The 24808-nt window shown below is 39.0% G+C and overlaps 1 protein-coding gene across 3 annotated transcripts in view; it reads left to right on the top strand.

Moving 5' to 3' along the window:
- The window catches only part of ENO4 (enolase 4), a 34286-nt gene extending 9847 nt beyond the window's left edge, over positions 1–24439 (top strand). The window contains exons 4-13 of one of the 3 annotated variants that reach the window (XM_054033438.1): positions 2825–2970; positions 5245–5414; positions 5695–5826; positions 7691–7756; positions 14485–14652; positions 16893–17018; positions 19544–19739; positions 21096–21163; positions 21730–21847; positions 23673–24439. In XM_054033438.1, the coding sequence (XP_053889413.1) occupies positions 2825–2970; positions 5245–5414; positions 5695–5826; positions 7691–7756; positions 14485–14652; positions 16893–17018; positions 19544–19739; positions 21096–21163; positions 21730–21847; positions 23673–23884 (1402 nt within the window). In that variant the 3' untranslated portion in view covers positions 23885–24439. Of the gene's footprint in view, positions 1–2824; positions 2971–5244; positions 5415–5679; positions 5827–7690; positions 7757–14484; positions 14653–16892; positions 17019–19543; positions 19740–21095; positions 21164–21729; positions 21848–23672 lie in introns of all 3 variants that reach the window. The other 2 variants (XM_054033437.1, XM_054033439.1) reach the window with 2 other exon arrangements.
- The last annotated feature ends 369 nt before the right edge of the window (positions 24440–24808 follow it).

Below are 24808 nucleotides of genomic sequence, written 5' to 3'. Positions count from 1 at the left end.
ATTGTGCAGAATACAAAGATGGGAGTTAGGAATACACCTCCAACACACACACACCCTGCTTTTGGACATGACCTGGAATATCAGCCACAGTCCCCACATTGGATCCATGTAAGGAACTGATCCAGTGCCCACTGAAGTCAGTGGGAGTCTTTCCATTGATTTCAGTGTGCGGTAGTACAGATCCAGTGGTCTTTCCCTCAGCAGCTCATGGAGCTTTGGTTGGAATCTTACTCAGCCAGCAGCTCGGCCACGGCCTCTAGTGTCCTGCAGGACATAAGTGGTGTGAAAGGCCTTCCCTGAGCCCTCAGCACTGAGATTAATTTCCCACATAGTGTATTTACAAGTCTCTGGTTTTGTTGGAGTACTCTTTCAAAGTAGACCACTCTGAGAGGCTATCTAAAGCTCTTACCTTGGGATCATTATCAACCTCCTCTTGTTTCTGTTTTAAGTTTCTGATTTCTGTTTTATGCTTCCTCGGAAAATACCTATTCTGTAATCAAGTTCATTTCCATTTTTCCAAACAAACTTCTTCTGATCTTAGAGAAATTATGAAGCAGTGGAGAATAGTAATATTTTTCCATTTATAACACGTGTCTGGTCTTTCGTAAGAAAAAAATATAGGCTAACCTGAAGTGTCCCAAAAGGTGTTTTGATTTTCCTAGCATCAAACCCTCCTGCAGATTTAGTTGAACAGTTTAAAAAAAAAAAAAAAAGTTTGTCTTGGGAATTGTCTAATACTATTTTTCATGTACAATATATAACATTTTTCATCCCAAATCATACTATAAACTGAATTTTTTTTCCTTCATCAAAACTCTTCTTTATGAATGGAGTCTCACTGTAATAGGAGAGGGCCTATCTGGCTAAAGATTGACTGCTCTTCACTCCGGGAATGGTGGTATGACCTCTCCTCATCCTCTGCAGTTGTAAGACTTACTGGCAGCTACCTCTTGGAAGCGATCAGCCTTCTAACAGGAGCAGCTGCAGGAAGACTGGGAGCCAGGGCTTCCTTTCTACCTGTTGGACTGGAGTACCTCATATACCTGACACGTATAAACTGTTGCATTCCAAGAAAATTAGCTCTGTGGAACATGCTTAGTGGAGTGAAGCTTCACTATGGATGAAATTCATCTAATTGATGGAGGCCTGAACAAAACATTGATTTACCATTTATATGGCCTTATTCCCACTGCACTGGGGTGAATTTCACTCTATATGTTGCTTCCATTGTATACAAACAGCTAAAATACAGCCACTTCTAAAGCAGCAGCCATATAACCAGAGCTGAACTCTAGAGAAAGATTACCTTTTGGATAAGCAAATTAAGCCAAATTCTGACACTTTGGGGAAGTGCCATGGGATTTTTAATATCCATGCAAAGCAAATAAGTCTTCTTTTTGAGGGTCTTCTCTGTATAGAGCTCACATTATTTAGCTTGGAAGGATAAAGAGCTGAGTCAACCTTGCTGGGTTTGAAGGTGGTTTTGCACTTCAAGCTGGTTGTTTAGACCACTAAGCCATCTCCTCTGAGTTTCAATTCAACAGGCTATGAAATAGCTGAAAAATGAGGTTTAAACTAAACAGCATTGCCACCCTCATTCGAATAGGTATACTTTGCCCTTCTGTTACTTCTGTCCAAAGTTTTCAAAGTACATATCTATTAAGCCTTATAACATCCCTTTGTGATGTGTATTATTAAACCTATTTTAGAGATGGCTAGATTGAGGCACAAAGAAGTTTGACTTTCCCCGGTTCACACGAGGAGTCACTAGCAGAACCATGAATAGATCTTACTTCATCTCCCAGCATGTGCTTTTCCCACTAGCCCATGCCTGCTCCTCATTTACCTAATAATATTCTTAAGCAACCGTGATAAATGAAGGTGGAGAGTAGCTTCCTTTTATGGAAACCCAGCCAGTTAGCTATAAAATCCCTCTTGGTAGCTGTTCTCTACCTGCTTTACCTGTAAAGGGTTAAAAAAGCTTATAGGTAAAAAAAGGGAGCGAGTACCTGACCAAAAGAGCCAATAGGAGGGCTAGAACTTTTTAAAATTGGGAAAAACTTTCCCTTTGGCTATTTGTTGTTGTTCTCCGGAAAGAGGAGAGACAGAGCAGGAACCGGGCTGAACTATGATGTAGGAAACTTTAAGCCAGATATGGAAAAACCATCAGATCATACCTAGAGATTGTTTATCTGAAGCTCCAGATATGTAAATAAGTCAGGGACGGTCTAGGAAGATGCGATTAGGTTTATTTGTTTTATTTCTTATTGACTCCTCTGTGCTAACCCCAGGTGCTTTTGTTTTTCTTGTAACCTTTAAGCTGACCCTCAAGAGAGCTATCTTGATGCTTAATCTTTGTAATTGTTTTTTTTTTTTTTTTGATCTAGCAAAAACCCTAAGTTCCAGATGTATTTTCTTTCTTTTTGTTTTTAATAAAATTTACCTTTTTTAAGAACAGGATTGGATTTTTGTGCATATGTTGTTTAATTAGCTGGTGGCAACAGCTGATTTCCTTTGTTTTTCTTTCTCAGCTCTTCCCTGGAGTGGGGTGTGAAAGTGCTTGAGGGTACCCCACAGGAAGTAATTCCCAAGTGCACCTTTCTGTGTTCTCAAAAGGCTTTTTTTTTTTTGCATTTGGATGGTGGCAGCATCTACCCATCCAAGGTCAGAGAGAAGTTGTAACCTTGGGAGTTTAATACAAGCCTGGAGTCGCCAATATTAATTTTTAGAATCGTTGCGGGCCCCCACCTTCTACACTCGAAGTGCCAGAGTGGGGAATCATCCTTGACAGCAACTAATCATATACCTTTTCTTTTCCCATCAGTGAATACTTTGCAAAGAAGGTAGAAGAAGAAAAAGAAAGAAAGGCAATTGAAAAGGAAGAACAAGAAGCAGTAATTTCTGCACCTGCATATATTCCAGCTGTATCAGCTGTAACACCATCTGGCAAAAAAAAAGGAGTCAAATTAGGTTTTAGTTGATTTTCTTCTAATATTTCTTGCAAGATAGTAATCAATAAAGATGCTAGCATACCTTCTGTACCTCCCCATGGGCACTGAAGGGTAGCAGTGCTTCTCTACAGTGCTTTTGTAACTGTATCCCAGACCTCCTTCTTGGCCACTAGCTGCAGTTCCTCTCTCCCAGAGCACCAGTCAGCAATGAGAATAAGTCAACTTCACTGCAAAGCTTGGGGCCGGGGGAGAAGAGAACAAAGCAGGCTCAGTCAGCCACATGGGATAGTGAAACGGAGCCACTTTCAAGGTCATGATTGGCCTAGCCGGGTGGGGGTCCACTCTTCATCCTGGGAATGAGAATGGAGGAGGATGTGAATGAAAATGACGGGGGAGGAAGTGGGAACCATAGGAATAAACAGGAAAATGTGAGTGGAATGAAGATGGGGAGAAGAAACAATGGGGGAAGAGAAGAGATATTGGGGAACACAGAAACGGAATGAAGAAAGGGGGACGAATGGAGGTAAGAAGGCAAACTGAGAATACAGAGGAAAAGGGAGGGGTCTGCAAAGAGAGGGAATCAGACAGTGAGGCAGTGTGGAGAGGAAAAGCAGAAAGAATAAAGATGATGAAGGGGAGGGAGAAGAGAAAGTGGTATGAGCAAAGGAAAATGGGTGGTAGAGACCGAAGGTAATAAATATATGGGCAAAAGTAAGAAGAAAAAGTACTTACATGCTGCCTTCCTCAGAGAAAGGGCCTCCTTTCTATTATCTTCTTTCTGTGGAATTGGAGAGTGAGCCATCACCTCTGCTGATGATGATGCCTCATCATGTTTATCTTGTTAGTGTCTTCTTACTTATCTTGTAAGATCAGTGTAATTTCTTGATATTGTTTTATAGATATGCACATTAATGCAAATATACATCTACTTTTCAACTTAGATTATTAGATATGCTATCCATAGTTATCATTGTCCATCCTCAGATGTCATCTTTTGCTTCACACAGTAGTTTTAGTGGGTTTTGATACCCAACTGTCATTGACTACTTAGTTTCAATAGTTATAATTGATTTCTTGCTGAATGTAAAAATTGAAAAATTTACACTTATTTAAGACAGTTTTGGCTATTAGAAGTCAGTGGGTATGGTTACTGACTCACAGTGAAGCATCAGAGGGGTAGCCATGTTAGTCTGAATCTGTAAAAAGTAACAGAGGGTCCTGTGGCACCTTTAGTCTTTCTGTTAGTCTTAAAGGTGCCACAGGACCCTCTGTTACTTTTCACAGTGAAGCAGTAGCAGATACTCAACTGCCATTAGCTGGTTTTAGAATGTACTCTATCTGGTTGCATGTAGCACAAAAGATAGTTTTCTACAAAGAAACTTTGGAGAACAAAACAACTCTTTGCTTTAGCTTTTGATCATTCACTTACTGCGTCCCTATTTGTGCTACTCTTTACCCTGTGGGTATAAGTGGTGTAGAATCTATCACATGCTGTAAATGTAGTTCAGGTCCTATTTTGGTGAATCTTCACTTACAATACTATAAATGTACTCTGTTGCATTTGTATTTTGTTACTGAAAATTGCTCTGTGATTCTTGTATGAAGGGTCAGATTTTCAAAAGAGCATGTATTTAGGAACCAAAATAAATGATAAGATTTTCAAAGGAGATACGTTGGATGCTGAGCATTTTTGAAAAATTTAGCCCAAATTGTGGGTGTTGAACACTTGAAAATCTGGTCTCTTCAGGTCATGGCTTAAGGGTGCTATATTCTTCTTCTTAATGTTGCTTAGCAGAAAACAGAAGGGGCACTTTGTCTCAATGAGCTTATAATGTAAACTAGATAAATGCAGAAAATGATGAGAACAAGAAAGGAAGGGAGGGATGAGGTTTACAAAAAACAAAACACGCAAAACATGCTTTGTGTATGGAGCTTGAAAGATCAGATTATTACATCTAAATACAGAGAAGAGTAAAAGATAAGATATAGAGATCAGTGGTTAAAAGCTAGCTGAAGGAAGTGAATTTTGAGGAGGGATTTAAAATCAGAAAAGAGGTGGAATGCATTGTGTAGTTGGAGATCAAGATAATCCCAAGTGATGAGAGCTGCAAGATACAACAAAAAATGCATTGATTAATTGAAATAAACATCAAATTAATACTTAAGTACGTCAGTTAATATGCATAACATTTAAATGGCAATATTTCACTTATTTGTAGGATGCTGATATTGTAGGTACACAACCGAATTTTAAACTGAGAAAACATTTAGTAAATATTCTTAATCACATTAGGGAAGAAGAGTTCTGTTGCAGAGAAACCAATCTCACCCGCGGAACCTATTGAACCAGTGCTCTGTGGCAGCATAGCCATTGGAGGATTATCACTTGCTGTTGCTAAAACTGGTGCCACCATTAACAACACACCTTTGTACTTACATCTTGCATTGATGAAACATGATCAGGTAATTGTCAATATATATTTTTTTCATTTTGTCTCAGCTGTAGTCACTGTTCCAGAGTTGTGTACTTCAGGAATGTTCAGTGAAAAGCTGTATAGTTTGATGTCCATTGTCAGAGGACTCCTTATATGACATCCAAAACTCATTAAGGTCAATGGAGGGAATCTTTCCACTCACTTCATTGGGCTTTGGATCAGGTCTGTAGTGAAAATAAACAAGAAAACGCTTGGTTAAACAATAAGAGTTAAACAGTCTTATTTTCACATAGCTTTCTCAATTTCAGGATTTGCCTAAGGAGTTGACTGTGCCACTACCAATGGTCACTCTGTTGAGCTGTGGAAAATCATCATCTGGAAAACTGAAGTTAATGAAAGAAGTGATGCTCATACCACCCACAGAGTTAACAGTTAAACAAGTACTGTATGCTACTATTTTCACTTGAAGTTTATGACATCATAATTTATTGACCTCATATCTTTTATATACAGTCCTGAGAAAGTGATTATTTATTTCTGTTTATGGGAGAGGGCAAAGTTCCTTTAACAAAATGTTATTGTGGAACTGAATAGTTAGAATATGGAATGTTTTATATTGCAGATCTCCAAATATAAAGTATGTGTGTCTAGTGGATCACAGGAATCAATTCAATTAAAAGCAGCAGCAGAGTTTTGTAATAAAATGGGAGCATATAATAGGCTTGTATAAAATGAAACTTGCCATTCATAGGTAATAAATCATATCATTCAGTGCATAGCACACAGTTAAAGGATGACTCCAAGAAAAGTACACAATAAGATATAAAAATCTTTACCAACAAATTGTTCTTAAAATGAAATGATGTAGAAGGGAAAGCCAAGAAGAACAGAAACCCATTAAAGGGCAGGAAGGGTGGATAAGGGCAGGCTGGGTCAACACCTTATTTGCTTAACAGTATGTGGCATTATATCTGCACAAGATGCCTACATTAAAGCTGTACTTTCTGTTTTGTATGCCAATGACCTGAACAAAGTAGCTGAGCGTTACTCTTGTTGTTTATAATTGTCACCATAGCCTATTGATGGAGTTAGAGACGTGCCTTTCAAAGACATAATGCCTCCTGGGTGCTTGAGGGGGGCGCAACAAGAGATTCTTTGCTACAACATGCAGTAGCAAGCATAGTGTGCCCTCTGTGTAGTTATGTTATCAACTGTGACCTCTACCTCCACTGGTGCACCTGTTTTAGGCATGATTTTCTTTATTCAGTTGAAGAGGAAGGATGGTCTTGTGGTTAAGCAGTAGACTATGACTCAAGATTGGGGTTTGTTTTCTGACTGCCACAGCCTTCCTCTGCGAGTTTAACCTCTTTGTGCCTCCATTCCTTGCTTGTAAAATGGAGATCACAGTACTTTCCTACTTCAGAGTTGTGGAAGATAAATACATAAGTGTTTCTGAAGTGCTTAGATGCTAATCTCATAGGGCTTGTCTACAAAAAGACACTCAGAAAAATTAATCCAAATTAACTAAAAGTGTGAATTTAAGGTAGGTTAGTTAAACTGTATTAAAATCCTGGGTGGACACTTTGATTCAGAAAGTGAATTACTCTAAAGCAAATTAAGACCATTTTAATTCTGAATAATTAGCATCCACCCAGGGGTTTCATACAGTTTAACTAATCTACTTTAATTTACCAGAGTATCCCTGTATAGACAAGCCCATACATAGATAGATCTAGGGAAGTGCTGATTAGTAGGCATGGGCAGATATACAGATGATATTTGATCCCCGCATACCATCACCCCAACAAGCTTGTGATCCTATCCACTGGGGACTCTCTCTCTCAGCACATGCACTTAGCTGAAGTTATATGGGGGTGGTGCATAGTCAGGTAGCCGCCTTTCCTGGTGCCTGCATCACTTTTTGAGTTTTGGGGCAGTCATCTAGCTTTTCCCCTCCTCTTAGATCTTAAGGGGGCAGACCAATGTGTCTGCTGGTTGTTAATTCAAGTAGGGTTCTTCTTAGGGTTCTGCCTACTCCCATTCAGCAAGACAAGGAATCATTGGTCCTAGCTCCACTGCTACTGGCCCTCTAACATTGGAGAAGCTTGACCAAATCAGAAGGCCATGGATAGTTTGTGATTTTTGTGTGTGCTAATCAGACCTACAGAATAAAAATTTGCACTGGAATGTGTGCATTAGGATCTATGTTTTTTTTAAATAAAATTTTTTTCTCATGTTTTTATTTACATTCTTAATGCAAAATAATAATTCTGTTTTGGATGACTATTGTTATTTAATTTAAAGGGTATTGAAAGGCTTCTGGAGATTCAGAAACAAATGATGAGATTGCTGGATCCTGTAGGCAAAGGGGTAAGATACAAACTAATCCTAATTTAATAACTTGTGGAGTTAATACTGTTGATATGCTTCATATGGCCTCTCTAATACTGAACATAAGATTTATTATTTGACATTGGTATCAGTCACCAGTGTATATTGAAAAGCGGGCCTTGTATCACATTTCTATCAGCTTTGTGGCATTAGGGTGACCAGACGTCCTGATATTATCAACCCTGATATTAGGGGCTTTGTCTTATTTACGCAACTACCCCCCCGCCCCACAAAAAAAAGTGTCCTAATTTTTCACACTTGCTATCTGCTCACCCTAGGCACAATATAGTAAATGCATTTATTTCACACATCCACATATTATACACACATTATAGCAGAGGAGTAGCTCTACTATAGTTAAGATTAAGGCCAGCTTTCAGTTTAAAGCTTGATTGTTCTAAGTGCCCTAAAAACTGTAGGGTACTTAGATTGCCTTGAAATTTGGTTTGCTTAATGGGGTGGTGAGGTAAGGTCAGTGATCCAAATTTGGAACCATTTAACAAAGGTTTTCTGAGATACAGACCCCAGAAAAGTAAAAACAAAAAATAGTATTTTATGAAGTTCACAGATTCTAGCAATTTTGAAGTTTGAAATCGACCCTAGGCAGAAATCTAAGAATGAGCTGTAAACAGTTGTGAAAAATCTGCCTCTGTCAAGAGTGTTTTTTGAGATATGTAATCTAAGTGTAGCAGAGTACTCAGAAGGTGCTGTAACGATTTTTGAAAAGAAAATAAATTACACATGTGAGTGCTGGGAGGGAAGGGGTGACGGGTGTAAGAGTAAGTGGTAACAAGGGAAGAGAGGGTTGGGTCTGCAGTGAGGGATGGGGGTATTATGGGGAGGGGAGATAAATGGAAATGGATGGAGGGAAGGGAAGAGGGCTTGGGGGCTCAACTAAAGAAGAGAGGGTCGGAACTGGGAGGGTGGGAAGGGAAAATACAGGAGGGTTTGGAGAATATGAGGGGTAGCAGAGGAAATTGGGGGTTTAGGGAATTGGGGGCTTGTCAGCCCTTCTGCGTACATGCTGGACTATGGTGGAGTTCTGCACCTCAGCTCTACACCATTGCTGGCTGTGTATTCTGGGATCTGGGGGACCTTGCTCATCTTTGGGTGTCTGAGCCCCTCTCCCTAAAATCCAGAAAATGAGTAGTTAAGATACACCTCACCTCTGTGTGGAGTGGGTGGGGATGGGAAGGGCTAGCCAGAGTGTGTGGTGGAGGGAGCCCGGTTTGGAGGAGGATTGGGTGGACTTGGGGCATGGCTGGGGAAGCCTGATTGAAACAGGGGCAGAGTCCCAGCTTGGGATGAGTAATGGGAGTGAGGGGCCTAGCTCAGTGCAGCTTGGGCTATATAACTAAGGTGGTGTGCCACCTTCCAGTAAGCTGCTGCCTGTGATATGTGCATGCAGCAGCACAGAGCAGGAGATAGCAAGGAGCAACTTCTGGCTTCTGAAGTGCCAACTAATGGCTTAATGGGATGGGATGGGAAGCTGGAAATGTTGGTGGAGGGGCTATATGTTGTGAGGAATGGTGGGATAAAGGGTGGAAAAGGAGTGAGACACACCAGTCTCTCAAACTTTTAAAATTATTGTAACCACCATGCATTAAAACTGCCAAGGTTTGGGGACATAGACCATGGATGAGTTTTCTATGACCGGCCCTGGTAGCAACTACACATTGCAAACGTTTCAAAGCACAACATTATCCCTATTCCACGACAATAAAATGTATAGAATGGGGGAGGAGCTATGAGGAATCACATTGCAACCATGTGACCTAGTGGGAAGACTACTGGACTGGGATTATTATTAGCTCTGCCACTGGCCTGCTGGGAGACGTTGGGCAAGTCACTTCACCGCTCAGTGTCTCAATTTCCCATCTGTGAAATGGGGATAATGACGTAAAGTTCTTTGAGGTCTACTGATGAAAAGCACTATATAAAACTAGTTTTTTTTAATTATTACCTAGCCACAGAAGCATGTACGTTACAAACCTAGGTGAAAACTACAACTGTCTGAATGAACCCAAACATCTACCAACAAACATTTCTCTTTGTTTAAAAAAAATTAGAAAATGGCAATAAAATTCATTAACACAGAGTAAAGGTTGCCTGATGATATCTCGTGCACTTCCAGAACATTGAATTCAGCAAAACTCAAACATCTGAAAGCCAGGAAATAAGAGTTCAGGTAAATGCTCATGCAGCCTTAACTCTACTCTCTCTGAGTGGTGCCCATAATACACACTCCCAAGTGCTACCTGGACTTGCCCTATGCTCAAACACACAGCCTACTCCCCTAAGAGAGTATTACACTTGTCAAATTTAACAACCGCTTCACACCCTTTTACAACTTCTTCACACTTGCACATAAGATACCACCTAAACCTATTCTTTCCCCTATCCAACATTAAACCCACAGAAATTTTTCATATCTCACCTTTCTACTGTCAATACCCATGGCAAGAAGACCCCAGTGCCCTGCTACTGACACAACCTACACAATTCTGTATTGAAATGGTGCAGATTGGAACCTCAAGGTACCCATAAACCTCTCTCCTTTGATAATATACATGAGGGGACTCAGACCCAGATCTCTTCATATCAGAATCACAGCTCTTCCAAGCTACTCCATTGTATTCCTCCACCATTTAGTACAGCTACACTACACAGTGAATGCACCTGGAGTGCATGCAGATAATTTCCAGTGGTTATTGCCAGCTCTAGGGGGCATTTATCTTAACTCTGTATTTCCTGGTTTTCAGAAGTTTTAGTTTCACTGCACTCGACATTCTGGAAGGGCATGAGCCAGGCAACCTTAAGTGCGTTAACAATGTCTTTTGCCATTTCTCTCTCACACACACTCAAACAAACCCGTTTGGTGACATTGAACTTTAATCAGAAATGTAGAATACAACATTTTCACAAACACGAGATAACCAGCTATTCCATTATCCTTACAAGAAAAACTGCAATAAGAAGGAACCACATTCCAGCATAAGTACAATGTAAAAGAAATGACCCTGATCCTGCAAAGACACGTTTAACTTTACACACAAAATAGTTCTACTGAAGTCAGTAGGATTATTGACAAAGTGTGTAAAGTTAAGTGTGTGCATACATTTTTGCAGGATTGGGGCCCTAGTTATTCTTCATGTGCATAGTCAGTCCAGATCCACACTTTTGGGAGCACATATGCAGTTGGCACAGAAAGTGAAAATTCTCTGGAAAAAGCAGCAATGCACATTCTTCATTGAAATGAACATTTGGAGATGAGTTATTGTGTGGTAATAAAACAATATCGTTACTTTGTACTGTACACAGAATACTCCTCTTCTGTGTTTTCCAAACTAATGTTTTCTAACCTAAAGGAGTACACTTAATGTTATGAGATCAAAGTTGATCAACTCTTTTTTTTTCTCTTTTCTCTCCCTGAAATAATTATGTAATTCTTGGATTTTCCCAAACAAAACTGCTTCATTGCTTTTTCTTCAATGCCAACAGTCCAGCCCTCAGCTAACAGACAGTAAAAAAGGCAGTGCGCGTAGTGCAGTGAAAAAAGCTCTGGTAAGAAAACAGATTTTAGTTTTAAGCTTCCAGAGGATTATTATGAACAACAGGAAGCCCAAACATTCTACGTTATAAAATGTTCATTGACAGTGGCCTTTTTAAAAGGTCAAAGTCAAGACTTCTAAATTCCAGATAGGACACATTTTGTATAATCTAATAGGAAGTGTTTTTTGGATTCTATTAGCTAACACCGCCCCCTCACCCCCCAAAAACCCATGAGAGGGACTCCACGTGGTTCATCACATGGAGACCCTGATGCATCATATGCATAGGGGAGGGATTTGGGAGGCCAATGAGGAGGCAAAGAGCATGACCCTCTCACTACATAGATCCTTGAGACAATTGCATGTAAGGATTGTCCCTGTGTGTTGCTTCCTATCCCTGGCAGCACAACTACCTGGGAAACCACTCTACCTTTGATTTACCAGACCCCTCTGAAAGTAGTAGAAAATTGTATTGTCAAGCATCTATTTAGGTATTATAAACAATTAAAATCATAGCTATTAAAATAGCAATGGATTTTGGGATGAGGATTGTTATACTGAAGTTTTGGGGCTTTTGCTTAATATAGAAGGGTGTTTTAGTTTCATTCTTTTTTAGCCTGAAGAGGTTGATAAAATGGTATTTTGAGAGTTGGCTGTGCAGTATATAAATCCCCATAATGCATGAAATGTCAATATACTATTTTATCAAAAAGCACATTTTGTTTTTTTAGTAATTTAAATCATCCATATAAGGGACTTCTGTGTTTTGTTTCTGTGTGTCTGTATATAACACAATGCTAGCAGGCACTCATTTAACCTATAGCAGTTCAAGACTCAGTCCCTGTTACATCCTGGTTCAAACATAGTCTGTTTTCCAGGGCAGATGAATTTTAGACTACTTTTTTGCTTTACTTAAACAGTTCACAAGGATGAAATAAGAGACGGATGTCAAAGGGCTTGGCTATGCTACAGATGGTACAAGAGCACAGCTTCGGCACTGCAGCTGTACTGTGGTAGCCCCATAGTACTATAGACACTTGTTACAGTGACATTTTCTCCTGTCACTGTAGTTAATCCATCCTCTCAAGAGGTGGTAGCTAGGTTGATGGAATAATTTTTCTATAAACTTAGGGTATGTTTGCACTGCAGTTAAAACCCAGTGGCTGGCCTGCGTCAGCTGGCTCAGGCTAAGGGACTGTGTAACTGCAGTGTAGATGTTTGGGCTTGGACTGTCGAAGTGTCTGAGAACTCAGGCTCCAGCCCAAGCCTGAACATCTACACCGCAATTAAATAGCCCTGCAAGCCCAATCCCTGCGAGCCCAAATCAGCTGACACAGACCAACTGCGGGTGTCTAATTGCAGCGTAGACGTAACCTAAGCGGTAGCTGTACTGGGGCTTAGGTCAGTTTAACTACTTCTCTTAGCAACATAGCCAGGTCAACCTAAGTTTTAGGTGTAGACCAGGCCTCAGGAGGAAGCAAAAATAGAGTAATTGAAAAGAAACAATTTAGAGAAATCATATGAAAATACAAACTTAAGTCTTATGCTGGGAATATGATAGCATTCAGGTGGACTGCTTCACTCATGCACTGTCCATTGCAGGATCATTTTCTGATCATAATGCTCTATCTAGATAACTATGAAATAAATTGCCTTTTCACTTCTTCCATCCCGGTACAAGTCTCTCTATCTCACAGTAATCTGAACTGTACCCATCTTTCCAAATTTTATATTTGATAGAAGGTCCCCAACTCAGTCTCTGTAGCTAGTCTTCTGCTCCTTCTTATGGGTCTTACTCCTTCAAGATCTCTTGAGTTTAGGCAAAGACACTGTGTCACCTTCCAACTAACTTCTTCCTCAACAGAACGCAGTTCTGCTGAGTTACCTTGGCAACTTCATGATGTCATTCTTTAGAATCCCAGGTCTACAGCTATTATAGTTATTCAGATCAGCTGTGCTCAATCTGTTTAGGTGGTAGCATCAGTTTACCAGTCTAAGATTTCAGCTATACTTGCCAGTATATTCAGTAGTATGCGCTGTAACCTGCTGACAAGCATGGGCTACTGCACATGAAGGAGTCCATGTTCCATTGTGAGACAGAGCACTCACAAATGAATTTGTAGTACAAAGGCTCTACATCAAGGTAGAGCTGGGGGAGCCTGAAGTTCATATACCTGTTGTTAAGAAAGAATAATTTATTACATAGACATAGTCCCATGAGGTCTCTGAAGGAGAGCTCTATCTAAGCTCGAAAGCTTGTCTGTCTCACCAACAGAGGTTGGTCCAATAAAAGATATTACCTGACCCATCTTGTGTCTCTAATATCTGGGACTAACACAGCTACAACACTCGTTTATTACATAACATTCATAGTAGTAGAGTTTATAAAGCAACACAACTTTTGTAGCTGATTAAGCACCAAAGCAAAGCTGAGACATTTTATTTAGTACAAATCTGCTTATGGCTAGTATATTCCCACATCAGAAACATTTTGCCTGATGTTCAACACGATAAAGACCATAACATAGCTATATTTCCCGCAACATTTTGTTTCCTCATGAGGGCTTGAAAGAGCTGTACTACCTCTTTAATGTTCCAATGGTGTCACATTGGGGTAACGAACAAGGATTACTGAGTGGGAAGTGAGTTTAAAATTTCAATGAGAGTTGGAAGGAACAAGGAAACAGTTGTGTGGAAAAGGCATAATCTACAGCAAGGAAAACTTTTTCATAGCATGCCCCACTTCTTAATGGAGATTGGGGGGTGGGGGGAGGAGATCCATAAGGCAATCACAGATGTGCAGACCAACTCCCAAGTGTAATTTCGTAACAGACTTTTGGCAATTACAAAATTTGCTTATGTGGAAAGGCAATATTAAGAGAGCTTTTACGGTATTTTGGTGGTCTTTTAATGAACTATAGTAGCTGGAAACAGGTGAGCCAGAACCCTGGGACCAGCCATAGTTCCACAGACTAGCCTTCCTTCCATGGACCAGCTTTTGGTAACCTCTCCTTATATTGGGTATTGTCCATAAGGTTGTCCGTATCAGTTGTGAGAGGAGAACGTTATATTTTTCTGAGCTGAGGTTGACTGAAATCCTACTGTCCTATAGCTACATATATGTTAATACAGACATTTTTTCTGTTTTATTTCCAGCCATCAGTTTCAAAGAGAATATCCCATTTGGGGTGCTTAATAACAGGGTGCGATAGTCTAGAACAACCTCTGATCTTACTGCAAACAGCTTGCAGGAATCTAGGTCTGGAACTAGGAATAGATGTACATTTAGCAATAAACTGTGCGGCTCATGAATTGATGGACTATGTAAGTTATTTTTAATATCTCTTTTACTGATTTTAAAGTGATTGCGTATTGTTTCTTACTTATTTTGCGGTAGCACATAGGTATCACAACCACATTGTGTTAGGCAGTGTACAAACACACAACGAAGATAAGTCCCCTGCCCTGATACAGGAGGCTTTGAATATGTAGCCCCCGGTGGTGTGCACCACCCAAGACAGCAGAAAATGTTATGGGTGAGTGGAGGGAAGCAAGCTTCAGGGAGACCACTCAGTTGTCTCTTCCCCGTGTATACTATGCAGCATAGCTCTGTAGTGACTCTGCACATGAACATGGAGAACAAGGGACAGCTAGTGTGATGAGACATACCCATACCTACTAACAGAATGGATACCCGGGAATAAAACCTTGCGTGGAGCAAAACACACTGGGCCATAGCAGCTATTCCTCCCTATGACCTGGCGTAGCAGCTGTGGCTCGCTTTAGACACACTTGGGACAGTTGTGGCTAAGTCATCCATCCCTTTTCATGTGGGGGTGGCCCATTATTCAGGATGTGGCCTTTAGAATTTAAACACTGAAAGGCTAGTTGTGCCAGCCAGCATTACTCCTATTTTTCTTTGTTTGAGACTTTTCTGATCAATCCTTGTCAACTGTAGCAATGCTTTAATGGATAAATATTCACTACTAGTTAAATGGAGCAAGCCAAATTTATTTCACTTATGATCTAAACTGGATGTGAGTCCAAGGGTACATCTACACTACACAGGGGAGTCGATTTAAGATACGCAAATTCAGCTACGTGAATAGCGTAGCTGAATTCGGCGTATCGCAGCCGACTTACCCCGTTGTGAGGACGGCGGCAAAATTGACTTCTGCGGCTTCCCGTCGGCGGCTCTTACTACCACCTCCGCTGGTGGAGTAAGAGCGCCGATTCAGGCGGGTAGTATAGACCTAGCCCAAGTTTCCAAAAGAGCCTTCAGTCATACCAATGTGCAGATTATATGCCTAGATTCCATGCCCCGCCCCTTGCCTTTAAATATCTTCATATTCTGCAAAGTAATGGATTCCTGCTGTAATCCATTCACACTATTCTCCTCCCCCCACCCCTGACTCCACATTTTATTGTACACCACCTGTTATGCTTTAAGACTATACACACATCAAGGTGTAGGGTACAATCTACTCTGTAAAAACAAAAACAAAAAAACACTTGCAGCAGCGAGCCTCAGATGTGGGCTCGTGCTACAGGGCTAAAAATAGCAGTCTAGGTGTTCCTGCTGGGGCTGAAGCCTGCACTCTGAGACCCAGTGATGGGGATGAGTCTCAAAACCAGGCTCCAGCCTGAGCAGGAATGTCTTCCCTGCTATTTTTAGCACAAGCCCTGTGAACAGGTTGCTGCAGGCTTTTTGTTTTTCTTGCAGTGTGGATGTACTCAAATACCTGTTCTGTCTGGCTTAGTATTTAATGAGTTTTTTAATGTTTTGCTGTCAATGACAGAAGCCCTTCATCTTTAATATCAGACATTTTATAAGACGCTTGTGGTGTGTAACAGAAACTGTGCCGAGGTCAATTTGGCACAACTAGAAATCCTATTTTAAAATGAACAGAACCTTAAACGATTAAACAACAGGAACGGTCATAACATTAATGGTGTGTGAAAGTGATGAAAGCTAAAACGTCTCCTGTAGTTTGGCATTCTGCCATTAATTTTACCACTACCTAGACAGTATTTCCAACCTCAGGTGTGCCAAAATCATGAGTCAGGTCTCACAAATCATAAGTATGGCATAAAAACAATATATTTTGCTTCTTTTTCTTTGCCCTCTGGTTTCTGAGCTTTTAGAGTGCACTCATTTCACGTTTTCAAGCTTTTTTCTGCACCCATTAGGGCTAGAAACGTTTTTCACCAAAAAAAACAACAACAAAAAAACCAACCCAGAAGTTTTTGTGCAGTGTCTTTATTCAGCAGCAGAGGCTTTCAGAAAAATGCCAAATAGTGTGACGCTCACAATAAAATCACGAGAGTTGTCAACACTGCCTAGGACATGCAGAGGTCTAAAAATAGCATGAGGTAAACTCCATCCACCTCACGCAAAGCCTGAGTAAATAGCTAATGGTCTCTAGACTGAAATAAGGGCCGTGTACCCTGCACTCACCTCTGGAGGGTTGTGTGGCCACTGGATATCCATGATTGCAGTGGAAATTGTTTACCACAAAATTGCTACCATTTTTATCTTTTACACATTTAACTTATGTTTTTAGACCAAAGGAAAATATGAAGTACTGACTGGAACACTCAAGAGTCCTGATGAAATGGTCGATATGTATGTGGACCTAATTAATAAATACCCCTCTATTATTGCATTAATAGATCCCCTGAGGAAAGAGGTAAGACAGAGATATTTTGAAAGCTTTTAGATTATGCTCTGGGAAATATATTTTCTAAAGGAAATAAGAAGCCATACATAAACACTCGTGGGTGAAATTCACTCCTATCCAGAGGGCCAGTACACCATTTATACACCACCTATATCTTACTTCATCCCTATTCTGAGAGCTTAAGTTGTACATATGTGATGCATAGGCCATATGTTAGCTCTTTGCATAGGCCTTGTGTACTCATCAGGAACCATATGAGGAATTTCACTGAGCCTGCATGTGCTTACCAAAAATTAAAACCATGAGGAAAAAGTGGCATTTTTCACTCTCTTGGAGACACACACAATGAAAATTGATGTCAGACTTTATTCACATGTCCACTAATTGGTGATAATGGCCCTTACTTTATATACATTTGACATGACACTTGATAGAAATTAATCTTGATTAGTGTGAGCATAATGCAGATGTACAATACATAATGCATTTTAAAGAATTAAATGAAAATGAAGTTCTGGCAGATTCCACTTGCTAAGCCACTGTCATTTTAATTACACATCCTTTCTTGGGTGCTCATATAGTATTTTAGAAGCATTGCAAAAGTGAAAAACTACTTGTGCAGCAGGAAAAAAGATTTAGACATAGCTGTACATTCCTAAGAATCATTTAGTAATGAAATAAGTTGCTATGATACTATCGCAGCAACATTTACACTCATACTGCAATATAAACCTATATTTGACAGTGCTGCTCAACAGAGTTAAAAGGAGTGGAGTTCATTCTTTGTGGTTCTACGAGTATATTAACATTAGATTTAACTACCAATAAAATCAAAATTAGAAGAGATATATGGATGTGGCCAATGAATAAATCATAATTAAGTAGAACAATATTAAATATGATATGAAGATGTATGTATATGGATGAAAGGGAGAGATTTTATAAATTTAAATATCAGTGGTTTTATCATTGTTTCCAATTATGTTACTATTTAGGTTTGCCATATTTCAAAAAGACAAAAGCCCAACTATAGGCATGTAAATATATTTTCCACAGTTCTGCAGCCACATCATTTAAAGTGGAATCTATCCCTTGGAGAAGAATTGTGCACCAAATCCCTAAGCTTTCATTTAAAAACAATGCATCTTTCTAGCCTTCATGCTTATGAAGAAAACCTTTAAAATGTGAACCAAGGGTAAACCAATGCAATGTTGTCTGCCTGAATCTGCTCATAGCCTGAAACAATAGCTCTGAGAGGAGTGAACTGCCCCATTCATCTCAATGAGTTGTTAACTCTGAAACCTAAAGGTGACCATTTAAATATGAAAGTTTAAAACAATTTCATTGCTGATCATCGTAGCAGAAATGTATAGCTAGCTTTGCTTCTCTCACAGTTCTAAACTGACTCACACCCTTCCCAAGGTGCCAGAAGCCCAGATTGTTCCTTAACTGCCCAAACTTCCAACTTCCCCTGACAGCTGCTGTGATGAAGTTATGTGCTTTCAATATAAAAATCTGCAGAATATCAAAAATTGAATATGGGGCAGCTTAAAATAGTTCAGTATTTAACAAAAACAAATGACAAAGCTTATTCACAACACAGCTTTGCCACAAACATTTGAGCATTTTAGAAATATCACTAATCTGGACCCATTTCATCCGTCCATTCTTATACAGCAAAACACTTTAGTGAGTGCTTAACTTTAGGCATGTGCTTAAGTGCCATTAACTTTAGTGTGACTTAAGCATGTGCTTAAATGCTTTGCTGAATTGGAGCCCTACAGAGTACAAATTTCTAATTCAGATACAGAATCTGTATGTGTGATTGGTAGAGCAAGAATTATGAACTGAGGAAATTCACAAATCTCAAATACATCTGAGAATTTTACAATCTATTCACAGATAATTTGTGAACAGAAAAAAGGCAAACTTTATTTGCTGTTCTCTCTGAGTTTGACTGCAGCTCTTATCTTCCTGCCTTGATACATGTCATCAGGCTGATTATATGGCTACTTCTTGTTTCACTATTTCAGATTTAAATGAGATAGGGATTTTAAAATAAATAATTTCTAGCTATTTAGCCATATTTTATATTGGGTCAAGTGACTGGGAACTATTTTATATTCCATTAGTTTTCTTTTAACCAAGTCTGCAGGAGAGTAATCCGGGTAGCAGACTCCTACGTTCAGTTCATTTCACAGTAATATATTAGCTGATGCTTTTTACCTGTGACTAGCTCTCTTCTTGCCTTAAGCAAAATCCCTACAGCCAAACAAAATGCCAGTGATATATTTGATTTGTGTCTGCTAATAAAAATAATTTCTCTGTGTGAATGATAGCCCTGGGGCAAAATCCTGGTCCCACTGAAGTCAATGGCTGTTTTGCCATCAACTTTAGTGAGGTAACGATTTCACGCGTGGTGTTCCCTATGCCCCCCCTCCCCACCTTATTTTCACCCCTCAACATATTTTTTTTGATTGTTTTCCTAAATTTGTCCTTTAAACAACTAATCATTTACTTTACTGTTTACCCAGGATGGCCAGCAATGGAGCAATATATGTAATACTGTTGGTTCCAGATGTTATTTGATTGCAGAAGATGCAGCCAAAAGTATTTCTAAACTTGTGGAGGATCAAAATATAAACGTACCAAAATGCAGTGGTCTTATAATAAAATATACAAATCAAACCAAGATATCTGACCTCACAGAACTTACCCGACTTCTAGATGGTGAGTAGTGGAAAAGTCTGAATTTCAAAACCCTATAATGAATAGATAAGACAGCTACACTTATGCAATCTATAAATATGTAATATTTCACATTTAAATACAGCAGTTGACAGTTTAGGACGTGCTTGTTAAAAGAAATTAAAACTCATGGCTTGATTGCCAAATATATTTAGGAGTTCATATATTCTGAAAATATTTAAGGAATCCTTATAATATGTTCCAGTGCTTCAAATGTACCTGAGTGTTAGTCTCTACGGTGCCACAAGTACTCCTGTTCTTTTTGCGGATACAGACTAACACGGCTGCTACTCTGAAACCTGAGTGATACTGTGCATGTCTGGAATGTGTATGTATTTTCAAGCTATGGCTAAACTTTATATATTCGGAGACCAGAACTGAAAAACAAAAATAAACAAACAAACAAAAGCTGAACGGGAGGAAGCTGAAATGTTGCCTGTAACAAACAAACAAAACCAGATTGGTCCACAAATGTAATCTAGACAGATAAATTAATGATTCTCTGTTATTGACCCTTGGTCGTTACTGGACGTAATACTTATGGGGAGTTACATTTGTCAATATCTTATTTTGTTCTTTATATGTTCCCAGAGACTTTATGATGGATGCATTTTTATATATCTAACTGTTCCCCTCCTCCCTAAAATAAAACAAAATGAAAAACCACCATGTCAAAAATCAATGAATAGTGAGCTTTAGTATTTAAATCACACCAGGTCGGAGGGCTGCTTTTCATAGTGAAGAGGAATCACTTCTGCTATGCTAGAGAATACATTTAGAATTAGAATACAGTACCTAGAACCCTCATTCTACCATCTGAAATACATTGCCAGAATGATCAACTTAGCCTGTAGTAGTTATAAGAATTAGAGCACAAATGTTAGGTGTCACCTTAGCCAGGCTGAAAGGAAATACACTTCTACCCCGATATAATGCGACCCGATATAACACGAAATCGGATATAACGTGGTAAAGCAGTGCTCCAGGGGGGCGAGGCTGCGCACTCCAGCGGATCAAAGCAAGTTTGATATAATGCGGTTTCACCTATAATGCAGTAAGATTTTTTGGCTCCTGAGGACAGCGTTATATCGGGGTAGAGGTGTAGATTTAACAAGGTAAAAGGAGAAATAATAAAAATGCAGACAGGTATTATATTGCAACAATTAAACTGATATTAATATGTATTTTTCTATCAGAAGGACATTTACTCCATCTTTCCCCTATTTGTATTTAACCTCAGAGCGAGCCAAAAGACTTAATGTATAAAAAGTGAAATCTAAATTTTTGTGAAATATATAAAATATTTACTAATGAAGGCTAAAAACTCTTATTATATAGGTCAAAGACATATTGCCATATTAGGAAGTCCAGCTGGAGAATCTTCTGATGATAGCCTTGTAGATCTGGTATGTATTGAAAGCTGTTCAGTTGCAGAATTGCTAAACCATTGCTTTTATCATGAACTGGTATTTAGGAGAAAGGCTGTCTGTGTTTGAGAAAGGCATATAATCTATTAAAAGGTTTTTTTTTCCTTAGAAAGTCACCTTTTACAGAGAGTTAATCTTTGAACTTTTTTTTTTAAAGCAAGAAAATTGCCAAAGCAGGATAAAGAGAACATACTTAAAAGTGTGTATTATCTATTTGCTTGCATTAGTTTGTAAAAATGTAAATGAATTACTGAAATTATACCCGAGTAGTAACCACAATCTTGCATAGTACATCTTAGCTCTGATAGTTAGTCTCTTTGTATTGACATTGCATTTGCAAATAAAATTTCATTTCATATTGACAGTGATTAGTGTGCAACTCCAACTACATCTTTAATTAAAGGAAGGTTTTATTCCCACATAGAGAGATGAGAAGTATTATTGTGAGTAGGGTTTACTTTAGGACACCAAGTTAAATAACTAGGAAGAAAGTGACTTCATTGCTAAATCGTGGAATTTTAAAATATGCACTTTTTTGTCCTAAGGCTGTTGGCCTGGGTGCCAGGTTTATCAAGTTGGGAGGTCTTTCCCGTGGAGAAAGGGTGACCAAATACAACCGCCTTCTTGCTATAGAGGAAGAACTGGCCAAGAATGGAACACTGCGTATGAGCTTCTTTCTTACTTGTTTTCAGCTTGCAATGAATAAGAGAACAAAGATTGCAGGAGGAATGATTGAAACTGCTCCACGGGAGGGAAAAGGAATGAAAAGACTATAAATAAGCAATGACAAAAAACTAGGATGGCACTTGCCACAACGTATATTGTTGTCCTAATGGATTATCTGTTTACCTGAATGTTAAAATAGTCCCCTTCTTGAGGAGTAGCCTACATCACATTTTTCAGCAGAATTAATTGGTTAGAATCTTCAAGCCCATGTTGGCAAAAATAAGATAAAAATTAAATTAAATTAAATTAAGGTTTCTCCTCACAGAAAATTTTAGCCAAAAGCAGATGTGTCGCAACCAAAGCTTCAGTTTACAACCCATTTCACAGTAATATTCTTTACAAAAACGATGTTGAAAAAGTTCAGGTTGCATGAATAAGCACTCAAAAGTCAGGAAATGCTAATGTTAAGGATGCATGTGCAACCTTAGCTGTGCTCCTTATAGGTACCAGGATGCAGGACATGGCCTGCATCTTCTCTCACACCGGTTTTATGCTGGTATAACTTCACTAACTTCAGTGGAGTCACTCCTGATTTTTACCTGTGTAAGTGAGAGAGTAAAAGTCCAAAATCTTTAACCCTTTGATAGTGTATTATTTCTTGACTAATATCTCAATTTTTTTTCCACACAACTTTATATTCACGTGTAGCATGTGATGTATTTTCATTCTTTTATACTTACACTAACTCTGCATAACTGACAGCAACCATGTACTCTACATGTTCTTTACAAGTGTAATAGCCTTCCTTTTGATCAATTCAGAGGGTGAGGCAGCTAAAGGAACACAGCCAATTTATTTTTTGGAGGTAAATAAAACGTTTACCTATTATTAACAACACTTCAGATTATTCAAAAAATATATACTACTTACTTTCCTTACCACCACCATGTTTTGCATTGGTCTTGGCTGGGACTATGAAAAAAAAAAAAATCAATGAAATCAGTTTACTTTACACATATGTAAAAACTATAACAACTAACAGAAATATAGTAATATAATAGCCCAAATATAAGTTCACCATGTCCCTTTTACTAGGAAAGGGACTTAGCTGAACATGCATGTGCAGCACAACCTTTCTTATGTGCATTTCAAGTGATGGGGCAGATAACTACAGCGGTATGAACTTAACTGGTTCATCAGTATTTTAGTACACAGTACTTTAGTACACTAAACAAAAGATACCAAGCATTGACAAATGTTTAAAAATATACCTCATAAACTTCAGCAGTTTCCTGCAGATAACACTGTTCTAGCAGTAACAAACCCCAGTAACAAAATCCGCATTCACCTCACATAGATCAGGGAGAAGGGATGGACCTATCACTGTGCCCTGAAGATTAACCAACTCAGGCTGTTATAGACCAAGGTTCTGATCCTGCAACCAACAGTGTACGGGTGATGTTAGACTCTTAAGGGCCAGATTGCTGAAAGTATTTAGGCACCTAAAGATGCAGATAGGTGTCTAGTGGGATTTTCAAAAGTGCCAAGGCATCTGGGAGTTAGGTGCCCTGCCACTTTTGAAAATCCCATTAAGCACCTATCAGCATCTGTAGGCACCTTAATACCTTTAAGAATCTGGCCTAGCTGCTCTGTCAGTTGCAGATCAGACCCAAGGGAGGTAGTGAATTTTCATTCATATTAAAACTGTGTACTTACGTAAATTAAACATAATACATGCATCATTTGGGATTATATTTTTTAAATCTAGTGTAGTGTCTGCAAATTTGTTTAGAACAATCAAGAAACTTTTTTTCCATTGCAGGTTCAGGAGAAAACCATGAATTTGTTGATTTTGCTGAAGAGGCACAAACAGCAGAAGAACTTCCTGACGCACTCCCTCCCACAGAGCAGGACCCATGGCCTTCACAGCATTCTCAGCCTCTGCTGGCCCAGGTCCAAAATCCTGATTCCTTACATGGTAGTACACTGCATCTCAACGAGGCTACCAAGATGGACCCATCAATATTTCCTTAATGACTGTTTGGCACTAAGGTGATATCAAAGGTCTAGTCCATCAAGGTGCTGAGCGTCCTCAGCTCTCATTAAAGTTAAGAGGAGTTGAAGGTGCTCAGCACCACATAGGATTGGACCCTAAATTTGGAGTTTTAGGTTCTGATGATGCCATTAGATCTGTGACGAGGGAATCTTGGGCTTGTATGGAACCATAATTAAGTTTCCACATGGTTGCAAGGATTTCCCCCTCGTGCAGATGCAATAAGGCGAGAGCTCTAGTGAATTCTCAGTGAATCAAACTTGAGTTGTTTGATTGCCATTAATTCTACCCTGTTACATCTCACTTACAATAAACTATTTTTAAATGCCTGAAGTTCAGTGATTACCGGTACTTTGTTTTCATTCAAACTCATCCTATTTTGATAGTTTTTGTACCTGCGCATGTTTTATTAGTCTCTAATTCTCCACCTTGTATTTAGCTGTGACACCTTTCCCAGACCAAGAGCAGCTCTGTGTAAGCTCAAAAGCTTGTCTCTCTTACCAACCGAAGTTGATACAATAAAAGCTATTACTTCACTCACCCTGTCTCTATAATTCTGCTATAAGACACTGCACTACTAAAATAGGTGTTTATATTTCTTTGTATATATTTTTAGCCAGTGTAAATTTGTAACACAAAATAATCCTACAGAGTAAGTCATTTCTTATTTTAGATATTCCATAACACTTATCTGAAGATACTTTGTGTGGGATTTTCAAAAATAGCTCCACACTGACCTATCTCTGCTCCCACTGACTTCAGTAGAAACAGAGTTAGGTCAGTAGTGAGAAGTTTTTGAAAATCTTACCCATCATCTCTAAAACAAGATTTTGGAGTACTGAATGTTTTAATAGCATTATTTTCTCTAAACTCTGCATAACTATATTTATTTTAAATAACTGTCT

The sequence above is a fragment of the Malaclemys terrapin genome, chromosome 7 (assembly GCF_027887155.1).
Source record: "Malaclemys terrapin pileata isolate rMalTer1 chromosome 7, rMalTer1.hap1, whole genome shotgun sequence".
In the NCBI taxonomy this organism is placed as follows: domain Eukaryota; kingdom Metazoa; phylum Chordata; order Testudines; family Emydidae; genus Malaclemys; species Malaclemys terrapin.
The sequence above is the reverse complement of the archived record's forward strand: the minus strand, read 5'-3'. Positions and strand labels throughout refer to the sequence as shown.